This window comes from Lepidothrix coronata, unplaced genomic scaffold, assembly GCF_001604755.1.
Source record: "Lepidothrix coronata isolate B3197 unplaced genomic scaffold, Lepidothrix_coronata-1.0 Scaffold186, whole genome shotgun sequence".
NCBI lineage: Eukaryota > Metazoa > Chordata > Aves > Passeriformes > Pipridae > Lepidothrix > Lepidothrix coronata.
The window spans coordinates 1,464,438-1,479,088 of NW_016690366.1; the positions used below are offsets into that span (position 1 = coordinate 1,464,438).

At 48.6% G+C, this 14,651-nt stretch overlaps 1 protein-coding gene and 1 long non-coding RNA gene across 6 annotated transcripts in view; both read left to right on the forward strand.

The window, feature by feature from the left end:
* The window catches only part of WNK2 (WNK lysine deficient protein kinase 2), a 120,858-nt gene extending 107,967 nt beyond the window's left edge, over positions 1-12,891 (forward strand). For 3 of the 5 annotated variants that reach the window (XM_017830978.1, XM_017830980.1, XM_017830979.1), the window contains exon 28: positions 11,731-12,891. In XM_017830978.1, coding sequence (XP_017686467.1) covers positions 11,731-11,838 — 108 coding nt within the window. In that variant the 3' untranslated portion in view covers positions 11,839-12,891. Of the gene's footprint in view, positions 1-3,447; positions 3,799-11,730 lie in introns of those variants that run through there. The other 2 variants (XM_017830976.1, XM_017830977.1) reach the window with 1 other exon arrangement.
* On the forward strand, positions 3,865-5,814 carry LOC108505200. Its single transcript, XR_001877421.1, has 2 exons — positions 3,865-4,351; positions 5,126-5,814. It is a non-coding gene; the product is annotated as an uncharacterized LOC108505200 (long non-coding RNA).
* Positions 12,892-14,651: the final 1,760 nt, after the last annotated feature.

Here is a 14,651-nt window from a genome sequence, read left to right on the forward strand (position 1 = left end):
AAAAAAAAAAAAAAAAAAAAAAAAAAAAAAAAAGTAGAGAAATCCCTATTAAATATCTCTGGCAGACAGACTTTTTACATGGTGATGTCAGATGTAAATTTTGCAGAGCAGTTGTTAAATTTGTTGGGTTTGGGACTGTTGGCCTTATCAGCCTCCTTAAGGCCAGGGCAGCTGACTCTGCTAGGCCTCGACACGCAGCAGAACAAACAGGAGGACATCAATATTGTAACATGAAAAATGAAGTCATGCCATCCATAGTTGGCTAAGCCATGGAATCTGTGGCATTCCTCATTGCTGGTGTTATAGAGTCTAAAGTTGAATCAGAAAGGGAGAAGACCAGTTCTGCTTTCCACTCCTTCAGGAGGGTTGTTTTATTCTAAATAACCCCCAAAGACGTGTCCTGTGTGACTGTGGGTACAGCTCCAAGGATCTTTGTATGTCAGTGGTCTCTCAACATGGGTTGCTTGAGCTGGATGCTGTGCTCTGATATTGTACTGCTTGTTTTCAATTGCCAAGATAACTTCAGAAACCATTCACAGCCATGTCTTCAAGCTGTGGGGAGAATGCCAAAGCCAGCAGCCACACTGGAAGCCAAAGCCTTGGCTCCCTGGGATATAGTGGGTGTAGCTGGTGCACACTGTAGAATCAACAGCCTGTGCCACAACTGGCACCTTTCATAGAACCACAGAGTCACTGAGGCTGGAAAAGCCCTCTGAGACCACTGAGTCCAAGCATTCCCCCAGCACTGCCAAGGCCTAACCCATGTTCCCAAATGCCACATCCACACATCTGTTAATCCCTTCAGGGGCAGTGACTCCACCCTGGGCAGCCTCCAGCAAACTTGCAGAACTGACAAGGGAGTGGCCAGGGGGAGAGGTGCCTTGGGCCAGCAGGGAGCCAAGGATACCAGACATGTCCTTTCAGCCCAGAACTGGCCAGCTGATGAGAGATGGGAGAACCCACAGGCTCACAGCTGCACTGGGGACTCTCCAGCCCCGGCAGCTCTCAGGCTGGTGCTCAGGTGACCACTCTGACCATTGACAGGGCTCTGGCCAGGAATCCCAGGGCCTTCCCTCGGTGCATCTCGTTAAACACCAGCCTGGCTGACTTGAAATGCTGAGCTAGTCCTGTTCACAGCTGAGATCTGACCCCATGTAGGTGATGAACGCACCTCATTCATCACCATCTGAATGTCCATCTTCGTCCCTTCAACCTGTACAAGCAAAGGGACTTGTAGTCTCCTGGCTTTCCTGGAGCCGGGAAATCCACAGCTCCTTGTGCTGCTTTGAGGACTCTTTTGGCACATGTTAATTTTGGTGTTTCAGTCAGCATCTCCATGCAGGACTCAATGGGTTGTGTGGGCTTCCATCAGTGTTGAGTCATCAGAACTGGTTAAAAGGTGATGGTTAAATAGAGGCCATGACCAAGAGACTCCTACCCAGGGAAAGACACAAGAGCCAGATGTTGTGCCTCCTAAAGTGTGCATTTAGCTCCCTTGAAGCATGGGATGAAGGTAGAGGAAGAAAACTTAAGTCATTAATATGCATTTGTCATGACATTATCAAGTTTAATGAGTATGTGTAATAGTGGGTTTGGAGCATGACACAATTTTATTCCCAGTAGCACATACACAGCCTTAAATCCAGCTACTGCTTTGCTGAGGAATTCAGCTGAGAAGGAGAAAGTTCAGAAGCTTGAATTGGGGTGAGTCAGATTTCTCAGTCCTTTAAAAGAGCTGAAAATGATGTTTTTCAAGTTAATTTTTAAATAGGGCCACTGAAAATGTCACCTCACATTTTCAGTGCCACTGAATAAATAATCTGTTGCTAGTGTAAGAAATGCTGTCCTGGAACCATAGAATGTCCTGAGTTGGAAGGGACCATCAAAGATCATCAAGTCCAACTCCTGGCCCAGCACAGGACACCCCCCAACAATCCCACCACGTGCCTGAGAGCGTTGTCCAAAATCTGTATTTTGGTTAGGTACATCACTCACAGGTGTTTAGCTTGGTGGAAACCATGATTTTGAGGATGTTAAAACAAGAGTTTAATAACAGCTTAAAGAAGTGTGCTGGTCTTAAAAATATGTCCCTGGTTCCTCTGTTTCTTGTTCTTTGGTGTCTGTTGTTAATTTTGGTGGGGTTTTACACTTTAATGATGTCAAATTCATTACACTGACGCATCTCTTTCAGTTTGACGTTCACCATCAGATTCAGGTTTCAGATGAAAGGAAGTGAAGACAGGTATCAGATAGTTCTGTATTTTTCTAAAATTGCCCTTGGAGCAGAGGTTCATGCCCCAAAGCAGAAAATCCCAGGGGGACATTGCCATTTTTATTGTTAATTGAGAAGAGAAATTAAAATCAGAAGCATGGAGTAAGTGTTCCACACAGCCTTATACGTATATTCATTTTTTTCTGTTGAAATTTCACCTTCATACCAATTTTATCAATTGAATGTAAAATATCACATTGGTGGGAGATTCCCAGAATTAAGTAACACCCCTTTTTCCTATGCCACAAATAGGTGCTGGCATGCTGGGAACCCCACAGGGAGTTGTAAATTCTGTGACATTAAAAACATAATGAAATGTGAATGTTTGGGATAACGGCAGTTCCCATGGTATTGTGCGGGATGGAGTGTGTCATCTGGAAAACTCTGCCATCCCGTGTTGAGGGAGAGCTCTTTCTCTGCCCCTTGCATGCAAAAGCTGAATAATTGCAGTGGGTGTTAATAGAATTCCAGAAAACCGGCTGGAATTGGTTGTGGCAGCGCCTGAGGCAGAGCAGCCCCGCTGTGCCCTCGCTGGTTTTGCCACCCTGGCAGGTCTCCTTCCTTTCCTCAGTTCTCTGGGGCCAGATGAAACAATTTTGTACAGAAATATGGGCTAGAATTTTTAAACCTCTTCTGAGGCGTGAGAAAGCCTCTTCTGAGGCTTGTCTCACGTAAGCGCGTGAGATTTGAGTTAATTCTGCACTTAGTGCAGTTCGTTTACTTCTATGCACAAGAAAAAAGATACTTGAGTTCCTTTGGACATGCGAGGTTGGTTGTGACTTTTTATGGTGTTCATCCTCACTTGTTTAGTGATGTTTCCTGCCTTCTTGAAGAGCAAGGTTATAATCAGATAACTTTCCCCTCTGCACCATATCAATCTTTCCTATTAATTTCCAAATTTTATGTCTTTAAAAAGAAAAAAAAAACCAAAAAACCAAAACAAACCCAACCCAACCCCCCACCAAAAATATAAAAGGAAAAAAAGAAATGAACCCAAAATAAAGGCCCAAGGTCACTGTGACACCCTTGTGCCTGTGCCCCCAGCTGGCAGCCTGTGCAATGCCGTGGGGGATCAGTACCACCACGGACATGTGTGTCTGGGCTCGGTGTCACTGCCCGTGGCAGGGGGGAAGAGGAGCTCTGTAGCGACGCTTCTTGTATTTCTCTTTTTGTAGGTAAATTCGGTAAGGACAGGACTGGGGAGCAAGTGCCCTGTTCCGGTGGCTTGCCCCATGCCCACAGGATTAGCTCCTGGAGCTCCACCGTCCCTGCCAGTGCCTGTGCCAGGGCCCGCCCTTGCTGGCGCGGTGACACCGTATGTGATGCCTCTCTGTCAGTACGGAGGAGTTTTCCCCAGCCCCGTGTACGGGGTGCCGTGGCCGGGGCCGATGGCGCAGCCCGGGCTGGTCGGGGGTCCCGGCATCGTGCGGTTCTCACCCCTCAGCAGGAGCTGCCTGCGGATGTACCCGGTGCCACTGCAGCGCCCGCCCGCCCGCGCGCCCGGCCCACGGCTGCGCATGACCTAGCGGGGCGGCCTGGCCGTGGGGACCCTGCCACGGGCATCCTGCCAGGGCTGATCTGGCTGTGGGGACCCTGCCACAGGTAACCCTGCAATGAGTGACCTCGCCATGGGGACCCTGTCATGGGTAACCCTGTCGGGGGGTGACCTTGCCATGGGTGACCTTGCCGTGGGTGACCCTGCCATGGGTGACCCTGCCACGGGTAACCCTGTCGGTGGGTGACCTTGCCACGGGCGATCCTGCCATGGGTCCTGGTGATTTTGACGCCGTCATGTGGAGTGTTTGCTCTGTGGATGATCCGTGTGGGACGGGGCGGGGCCCGCGTCAGCAATCACTGTGAGGCGGCGTCACAACAGATCGTTTGTGCTTATGGCAATATCTGCTTCTGTTCCATTGCTGAAGACACTTTATTCCTTGTGTTCTGTTTCACACTTGCGATCCTTAATGTTGATGTACTTGAATTGATGACTTGCAAATTGTACTAACCCTGCAGGACTTCAGTGCCTTGAATCTCAGCTTTCCAGTCCCAGCTGGAAAGAGATGTACAATTATTTGAAAGGTGTATTTTATTTACTGCTTGCCAGTTGAAGTTCTTTTTATTTGCAAAGATATTGCAGGTTTACAGTTGACGTTCCTCATCAGCTTAATTTTGCTGTAAATGCTTTCGTTTTTATTCACGGGTTGAATTTTCATTTCTGAAGCTTTTTAAAAAAAAAAAAGAATTGTGAGGTGAGGTTTGTTTGACACGTTTGTTTGACGCACTGATCATAAAACTGTTTGTGTTTGTACAAGGAGTAGTGAAGTGCACATTGTAATGTAGGAGTATTTACAGAGTGATCCCAGGAAAGTGCATACAAGGACAGGGAATAGCTTCAGGCAGTGCAATCCGTTCTCCTCCCCAGCCTGTGGTAAAGTCGTTGTAAATGGCGGCTTTACTGCAGTAACAGGCAGCAAAAATGCTGTTTTCCTCTAGATCAGCAGCACATTGGATTTAATTTCCTTTTCCTATCTGGGCTTTTATAATTCAGTTAAATTACAAGTTCATGCATGTTCCATAAGTGAAGAAAACTAGTGGAACTCTTGATCGTAGGAGAACATATCTCCAGGGGACTGTCAGACCCGTGTAAGTACAGCACTCGCACGTGCTCTGGCTCCGGTTCGGCCACCAAGGCTCAGGGTGGTGTCTGGCCACTGACAGTGTTCGTGCTGAAACAGAACAGAATATGAAGCTGTTCTTTCTCATATCTGACACTTCAGGTTTGGAGTCTCACCACCTTTCATATGGAATTTTTTTTTTTTTTAATTTATTTATTCACTTTTATTTTTACCAAAGTTTGCGCTCCAGGTGGCACGGACACCTCTCTCCTGTTTGAAAGTTGCTTTTTGCCCGTTTTACTGTGCGTAGAGTCTCCACCTGCACCTCAGTCTAAAGGCACAAGGTAACCACTAGACCTGGTTTGCCGATGGTAAGTCTCCTTCCCTCTGAAAGCGCTGCGGGAGCGTTACAGGCACAGGACCCGGAGCAGTGGCCATGCCCAAAGGCGCCGTCACTCCCTGGTGATGATGCTTTATACCATCTGCTGAAGGGCAGAGATGTCCTGTGCTTCCAAGCTGTGAATTGTATAGTTCTATTGTACCTCGAGCATTATTATTCTACCTGTCTAAATTATTTTGTTTGTACCCTTTGAATATATTATTCCATCAATTCAGTTAGAATTGAATTTTATAGACAATTATGCAGAGTCTTCTGCCTGGGCAAAATACTTACTGTAGTAAGAGATTTCTGTTCTCTGTACCATGTATCTTTAATTTGTTTGAGTTTTTTAGATTCATGTATGTATGCTTCATGAGCAAACATGGAAAATATGTTCTCACACCGGGTTCCCTTCGGCTCGCACTGAATCCTACAGATTATGTCGCTATTGCCTGTATAGTCCATCCCTTGTATACTGACAAAGTCAGTGGCACTAAAAGCCCCGAGAAATTGTATAGATTAAAAAGAAAAATAAACATTTTGTGCTTGAAAATGGTGTGAAAAACCCGATGTTTTTCTAAACTGTAGAACTGTGTCGATTCCCAGCTATTCTGGGTAACACTGCCTTTGTTTTCCAGACTCGTTCTTGTCCCTTGGTTGTGTAGCAGGAGCAGATGTGATGCCTCTGCTGGTTCTTGGGTTCTCCCCATAGCCCACACCTCCAGCAGCTGTAGAAAGGAAGCGGTGCCCCAGGAGGTGCTTGGGGCCACCTCGCAGGGCACAGTGCCCCGAGTCCTTGCCTGTGGAGGTGTTCCTGGTGCTGGGGCTGCTGCAGAGCAGAGCGGGCTGAGTTCCTATGAGCAGATGGTGCCCTCAGCGCTGCTGGTGGTGCACGTGAGGGTGCTGAGTTTGGCAGATGGGAAAGAAGCCCATGGACTGTGTCCCCCCTGTGCTGCAAAGCACTAGGGAAGCCCCTCTAAAGGATCCTGGCATCGTTTAAGTGTGAGGAAGCTTGGCCCCCTTGCCAGCACCCTCTTGGCAGTCACCGTCATCAGGTTAGGCTGCAGGAGGAATGAGGGAAGGGCGTGCAGGTGACACCCCTGCTTCTGTCTCTCTGTGCACCCATCCCACGTGGCTGTGCTGTGTGTGCTCTGTGTGTCGGGGGCTCCGTGCCCCGCGCTGGTGCCCGTCCCCGCCGTGGCTGCGTTGCATGTGCTGCGCTCCCGAGGGGCGGCCGGGGCAGCAGGGCAGGGGTGCAGCTTCCACATCCCCGGGGGGGAGCTCCTGCCTGTTGCACCTTTATCCAGCACTGGGGCTAAGCAGCAGCTCAGAAGGTGATGGCATTGTGGTACTTGTGGTGTTTAATTTCCTGAGGGCCCTCTTGGCTGCAGCTCTTCTGGCTGTTGCTTCAAGCCGTGGTTCTTTCACCCTCAGTTGTGGCAACTGTGTCGTGGAGTGCTTTGACCCTCAGCAGCAATTAAACAAATGACATGAGATTAAATAAATGGGGCGACTCCTTGAGCAAAAGGTGAGCCAAGGAGCGAGAGGGACCTGAGGGATCTGTGCTGCACCATCAGAGAGGGATCTGTACCCACAAAAGATCCCTTGCAGATCGCAGAGCTGAAATCATTTTATTACTGACTCTGAATATTGCTTCAATAGGCAGCAAACGGGTCAAACCCGCTGGTAGAATTCCTGACCTCCCTAGTTCCTGACCTGCTGCCATATCCTGTAGCTGTGCCATCACCCAACATTCCCAGCCCTGTGCTGACACGTGGGAAGTTTCAAAGTTTCGATGAGGGAGCTCACAGATCCCCCAATTTTCAGTCTTTCAGTTACAGAAACTTAATACAAATCTCGAAGGAATGCTTTAACCCCCCGAGTCATGCACCCAGTAGTGGAGGAAAGTTTTTGAAACTTTGGTAGGAAAGTTTCAAAGTTTTCACAATTTGGGAAGTTGGGAAAGTAGTTGAAGTTTTCCTGTGTGCCATTCATTTAGCTTTCTGATTGCCTCATGTCATGGTGGAGTATCTCAATGCATAATCACATTCTGCTTTCCCACCCCATCCTTGGCTTGCTTGGAGTGGGACTGGGTATCCTGAGAAGGAGCTGCTCATCTGCCACAGGGATGCAAAGCTAGGCACTTGAGATGGCAGGGAGAAACACTGGAGTACCTTAAGGCTCTTTTGCAAATCCAGATTCAACCTCCCTGGCACAGCTTTCACCCGAAAGAATGATGTAACACTGGCCCTCACAGTTTGTTCATGTATTTAACTCTGGTCTCCATTTCACAACTTTAAACAGGAAATATTTTTTTAATTCCTTTAGAAAAGAAAAAAAATCCTTTAAAAAGCTGCTTTAAGGAGGAAATGTTGCCCAGAGAAGCTGTGGCTGCCCCGTCCCTGGAAGTGTCCCAGGCCAGGTTGGACAGGGCTTGGAGCAACCTGGGCTAGGGGAAGGTGTTTCTGCCCATGGCAGGGAATTGGAACAAGATGGTCTTTAAGGTCCCTTCCAACCCAAACCATTCTGGGACTCTGTGGTTACTTAACCATCACTTCACACCTGTCTCCAAAGTGCTCCATTCTTGCTCTCTGCTGTATAACTTCTTTACTTTTCTCTGAAATACTTGACATTGGCTGAGATCAAAGGCAAGACGAGGGTGAGACGTGGCCGTTACTGTGCTCTGACAGAGATACTCGTGTTGGGGAACAGGGCCTTGGTGCTCAGGGGCAGTAATTCCTGAAATGGGCTTCTTCATCCAGTGGCAGGTTTTGCTGTTTGGTGTTTGTGGAAGGAAATCACTAATACTTTGAATCATTAGTTTAACTTGGCTTTGTCAATGGTATGTCTTCAAGCATTTTTCATGATCCCAGTGCGTTACTGTCAGGTCTGGGAACATTCAGAATATTTCCAGACAAGCCTCGTGGACACTTCATAGGTCCGTGTTGGATTTGTTCAGTTTGCACATGTTTGGGCAGGAAAAACATCTGTCCTCAAACATTCCTTGGAAGTTGGCTTTGGAGGGTTGTAACCAGAAGTCTCCCTTCTGAAATTGTGTGACCTCAGCATTGCTTTCCCTGTCATCCCCACCCCCACAATGAAGCAAAGAGTTCAAGACTTTTTGGGTGAGATTGATGTTACTCATCAGGTATTGGCTATTAATGCAAGAACCTGCCTTGTTTTCTGCCTTGCTGCCAGCAGGTTCCCCCCAAGTTTTCCATGGATGCTGTTGAAGATGTTGTATCAGAAGCAGAAGTCACACATTAAATAGTTCCTGACTGTGTCTAGTGTCCCAGTAAGGTTTCCTTGCCTTCTCTTGCTCCTCGTGTGCCCTCCTCTGTCCCTGATTTCTGGTGATGTCTGTGGGGAAGTGTGGGCACGGTCTGTGCAGAGTGTATGGGCAGGGAACTCACACGCTCTTGTCATGGATAGATGAGTGTCTGATATAGGATTGAATATATAACACAGCAAAACCATCATCTTGTGTTATTTCTGGCTACAGTTATTTATTATGGATTGAGTACTTGAGGACAGTTATTTATTATGGATTGAGTCCATCTCAGGGATCTGTAGGGTCGGGCTGTCCTAGTCGGCGCTGGTGCAGATTGAGTGGAGTGAGTCTGATGTGCTGATCCCTGTTATTATTTTACCCCTGACAATCATTTTCCTGTCTGTGTACCCAGAAAGGAGCCGTTGATCAGATGGGAGCTGTGTGGTGACTCACACGTGTGGTTGGTGCCCTTGGCAGGGGCAGTGTCTGGCTGTGGAGCCGCCCCTGCAGAGGCAGCAGGACAGGGAGGCTCCAGCCCTGACCGTGCTGCTGCTTTTATTAACGCAGCCAAGCTCCAGAAGGGCAGCATAACGAGATGGATTTTAGGAGCTGTCAGGTTGCAAATTCTGCTTTATGAAGGAGTTTGTTGCTCAGAGGGGTTTGGATGTGCTGCAGTGCTGACGTTGACTGTGTCAGCACAGAGATCACTTACACTTGATTCATTTGGAAGTCAGGCTTGGAGCAGGAGGTGGCTGCTGTTGTGAGTGATGTGATGCTCTTTGCTCCCTTCCCAGGGATAGTTGTGGTGTGCTGCCAAGGCTGGTGCTGCATGCTCTTGGATCTATATCTGATTATAGAATGTCTCCCTTGAAATAAGTTTCTCATGAAGAGTTTAGGGGCTGCGTGGTTCGAGCCTTCAGTCTGACCTGCAAAGCCTCGGGAAGCTTTAGGGCTCGCTTGGTCACTGTGGAGGAGCTGTTCATACACAACAACCTATATTCGACAAAGTGTCTGTTACAACAGTGAAATTCTTGTGACAAGGTCTTGGTTTTTCCAAGTCTGGTTGAGTAAGGGGCACTTGGATGATTTTCTTTGGATGTAGTGCAATGAAATGGATGCATGGTGAATACTGGTCACGTTGTTGTAGTTGTGAGGCAGAGAGAAAAGCTGGAATTATTTTTTCTCCTCAGAAAGGAGCAGATCCCCACACTTTGTCTTTCATTATTGAGGTGCCACTGAGTGCTAGCTATGGCAGTGTGGCTCTCGAGGAGCTTCAGGTGACAGGACGAGCATGGTGAGAGCCTCTCCAGCCACTCTTCTGGGGTCTTCTTTGTGCCTGTTGCAGTTTTTGTGGGGTATTCAGGACTCTGACACCTTGTAAAAAATTAGGTTTAAGAAGAAATAACCAGAAATAATCATTCTCAAATGGGGCTTTTTCAGGTCTGACATAAAATTGCCCCAAAAAGTATTTACTCTTCTGTTGTTTTTTTCAACTACTTTGCAAGTAGAGTAAAAACTTCCTCAGCACTCAGGGTTTGTTTATCAGATTAGACAGACTGCATCTAGGATCTTCGTCACCACATTAGGCAGCAGCTACAGGATGTGCCATCACTGCCTTTTCTCCACCACCAAGCAAACGTGGGGTTCAATCACATTCCCCGGTCTCTCCGGCGCTGTTGCCTCCTCAGCCTGTGAAAGCTCAGACTTGACTTTGTAGTAAGAAGTGAGGAGTTTGTCTGTGGGCTGAGCACCCGTGAGGGTTTGTTTGAGGAGCCAGGTGACTGGGGACCTGGCTCTGCTCAGGGTGTTGTGGCTGACCCATGGCTGCCATACCTTATTTCCTAGTTACTTGGAGATAGTTCATCTTATCCTGTTTTCCTGGGTGAAACTCTCTGCCAAATGTTGGTTATCCATAGCGAGCAGGTGTTGGGGTGGATCCAGGTGGATCTTCAGAACTGGCGTTCGTCAGAAGCTCAGGAAGGAATTACGATCAAGACATGATTTTCCTTCCCTTAAAAGCCATTCTTCCCATGAACAGGCGGAGCAAGGAGTATGGGAAAGTTGGGGCTGCGTTTAACAAAAGCGGAGCCCAAACCACAGAGACCCAGCAGGAGCTGTGCCAGACCCAGATGGCACCTGCACCACGTGCTGTCCCCACCCATCCCCCGCCTTCCCTGCTGCTCCAAGGACTCCCTGCTGCTCCAAGGACACCCTGCATGTGTTCTGAGGGCATCCCAAAGCCATCTGCTCCGTCAGGCCTGTCCGTGGCTGTGATCCCACAGTGTGCATGTGTGTCTGTGGAGCAAGGGGCTGGGGTGCATGTCCCTGGGAGCATGTCCCCAGCACAGCGTGGTGGTGGGCATGTGCTGCAGGGTGGGGGACACGTGGTGGCACCTCGTGCTGCTGCTTCTTCAGCCACGTGCTGTGCCCTCGGCGCCCTCGCTGCCTTTTATCCCAGTCCTGTCCTTGCAAGTCCTTGGCGTTGCTGTGCCCTTCCACGTCTGTCCCACCATCTTGCCCTGTGGTCTGCCTCCTGTGGAAGGCTGATGGATCCCATCCCTGCCTGGGTGGGACATGGCATCCCTGCAGCCCAGGTGGAAGGAGGTCTCTTCCAACCCAAGCCATTCTATGATCTGTGATCCGAGGCTTGGCTCCATTTCCGTGGACAAGGGAGCCAAGCCTGCGGGTGTGGGGAGCTGGTGCCACGGCGTACCCTGGCAATCCCACCATCCCTTTGGCACCTCCACACAGCATCACATCCCTCTCCCCTCTTCCCTCAGCGGCAGGGTCCCACAAACTGAGCCCAGTGCTGGGTGTCTCTGCTGGCTCTGTCCATCTCTACCTCCTGGGAGCCTGGCTCTGCTCAGGGTGTTGTGGCTGACCCGCTGCTGCCATGTGTTTTTTCCTGGTTACCTGGAGACACTTAATTTTTTTTTCCTGATTCCCACAGGAATCAGAGCTCTGGTCTGAGGGACCCTGTGAGGTGCTGAGGTTCTGCCACCAAAATAAATGTGTTTACACATCTGAGCTCTCAGCATGACAGATCCTGGTCTCTGTTCCCTTGCGGTACCTACAGCGTGCTCTGGCAGCAGCACCTCCACACACTTGGGGCCCGTGAGCTTGCGTGGCCCTTTTTGGGTTTGGTTTGGGTTTTCCTAGATGTGAAATCCATATATGGATTTTTTTCTTTTAGATTCTGAAAATGAGACCGTCGGCGACTGACACGTGGCCCCCGCAGCTACAGTGCCAAGCGCGAGGCCCCGCCGTGGCTAAGGAGGAGGAAGAGGAAGATGGGAAGTGATTTATCATGTGTGAGGAATTCTGTGCTGTTCTGGTCCATTCGACACAATTTTGTAACTTCTTTCTAATCATTTTTTTATTTATAGTTGGAAATACAAAAAATGTTATGCAAAAAAAAAAAAAAATAAAGGAGAATTATTTTGGGGGAAAAGGATTTTGTTCCAAATTGTTCACTTCTGTTGTGAGCCAGGTTTCCATGAGCAGCAGATGGAGAAGAGGGAGGAGGAGGAAGAGGAGGAGGCACTCCTTCAAATGCTTTTTGTTTCACACAATTAATTGTCATTTAAGCAATTTTCCAAGCAATAAGCCAGGCACACATACAAGGAAGACAATTCCAGTTCCATTTAGATGTCTCACCATTCTTTTGTAGAGATGAGACTCTATTTTAAATCCACTTAAATCAAGTAAAAACCCCTCCGGATCCTGCACCAGAGAGTCAGTCTGTGCTCGTCACTTCCCTTTTTACCTCTTTCTTTTTCTCATAGACCAGCCACTTTTTCTTGCCAGACTTAAATACAGTTTCGAGTCACTGCTGATTTTAACTGTAAGACTAAAATCCTTCCACAGACCAGTGGGTAATTGGAGCCATTTTTAAGACTCTGAAGTGCCTTCAATGAGCTAAAATGAGCAGTAGGGGTTTCTTTCTCTGGGTTCACTGGTGGTGGGTTTCACTGACTTTGGGTAGAGGGGATAGACAGAGTAGTTTGAAGCAATAATCTCACAGGTGATCATTTATCAAAGGACTACTCACCTCTTTTTAAGAAAGCTGGGTTAGCACGGTCCTAAGGAGTGGGAAAGTGCTGCTCCTGCAGTTACATCCGGGCCCCAAACTCTGTGCACCCACAGGCCTCCCTTGCTGCCTCCGCAGCCCAGCCCAGGCTGTTCTCACCCTCTCACTCTTGGTTTTGATCCCAGAGCCATAGGAACTTCCACCTGCCCATCAGCCCCTCGGTACCCCCCTTCCTCACAACTGGAGCCTGGTGTTCTGTTTCGTTGTTATCTGCCATGTCTGTCTCTTCCAAATCTTGGTTCTAAGTAATAAATCTTATTTTGATGCCGTTGTTCCCTATTTCCTTTCCACCTCGGCCCCTTCTGCCCGCCAGTGGGAGGGAGGAGAGCGCAGGTGGAGGTGCGTGTATTGCTGAAGCTCCAGGATCATTCAAACACTTGGTTAATTCAGAGTTTTGAAGCCCCAGGGCCAAAATATATGTATTTATGTTAATTTTTTGCTTCTCTGGGATGCCTCCTGCCCTGTCCTTGTCTGAGGAAATGGAATGGATCACCTGCACAGGAGCAGGGACTGGGTAAGTGGTAAAGGCTAAATTGTTGCAGGCCTTGGGCTTCTCTGCTCGAAGGGAAGTCCAGCCAAGTGCTGTACCTTTCTTTTTGGTTTTTTGGTTGTTTTCCTCTTACACACCTCCTTGCCATCCGGTCCCACATCCAGCATGCTGGGTACAGGGACAGGGTTGTCACTTCTCTGGGGATGAGCCACTATTCCAGTGATCACGGAAACAAAGCACTTTGCCCTCACCTGAGACTTTTATTCCCAAGATCAAAAGGTGATTTTTCTCCAGGGAAGTCCCTTGCAGGGTCTCCTGAGGTCTAGGTGGGCCTCCTTCATCAGTTGTTCCAACTCTCTTTGCTGCTCCTGCAGATCCTCAGGCTCCTCCACAGCTGCAGGGAGCCAAGGGGCCTCTGACTCCAGATAAGCATTTTATAAATATTCTATTAATATTCAGGTTAAATATACGATTTAGTATCAGGATCAAATCTCAGGAGTGGAAGCTGGGGCCACTCCCCACCTGGTTTTGGATAATTTCTCCTGTGAAGACCTGCTCTCTCGTGGGGGGTACACACGGGTTTGCTGCTTGCTCAACAGTTTGGAGCTGCCAAGGGTCCCTGAGCTCCTCTGGGGTGAACCACTGAATGAGATCCTCTAATTCAAACTGTGATTCTGTGAGGGGGAATGGTTTTAAACTAGATTTGGATTGGTTATGAGGAAGAAATCCTTTCCTGTGAGGGTGGAGAGGCCCTGGCACAGGTTGCCCAGAGAAGCTGTGGCTGCCTCTGGATCCCTGGAAGTGTCCAAGGCCAGGTTGGACGGGGCTTGGAGCAACCTGGGCTAGTGGAAGGTGTCCCTGCCCATGGCAGGATGGGAGCAAGATGAGCTTTGAGGTCCCTTCCAACCCAAACCATTTTAGGTTTTGAGGGCTTTTCCCCACTCCCTGCTGTCCCCAGTTCCTCTCTTCCTTGCAGTGCTGTAATGAATATTCTCTTCTCGGCCTGGTGCCATGCTTGGGTTTAATCAGGAGTATTTTTTGCTGGCCACAATCAGAAGCCTGAGCAGGAGAGTGTGGCCATGGCAAGGTTTAACACAGCACTGAGGAGTGAAAAGGAGGAGTGCGAAGAGCTGAGCTCTAACCGTGCTCGGGAACACGATGCTTGGTCCCTGCTCCCATCAAAGTTCTCTCCCCAGAGGCTGGACATGCTTGTTGGGGTCCACACCTGCCTGTGCCACCTCATGAAAAGATAGAACTCTTCAAAAAGACCCAAAATGTTGCAGTTTGGGTGCTGGGTGCTACGAATTCCAGTGTATTTGGTTTGGCAACAAGCATGCCTGTGGGCATGGAATGGGACTCCTTGGTGTTGTTTGGTTATTCTGAAATTACTTGGAATGTAAAACAAATGCTGAAGGGAAAAAACAAACAGCTCATTATAATCATAGAAGAGTCACAGAATGGATTGGGTTGAAGGGGACCTTTCAAAGGTCATCTAGTCCCAACCCCTGCAGCAAACTGGCAGCATGGTTATAAG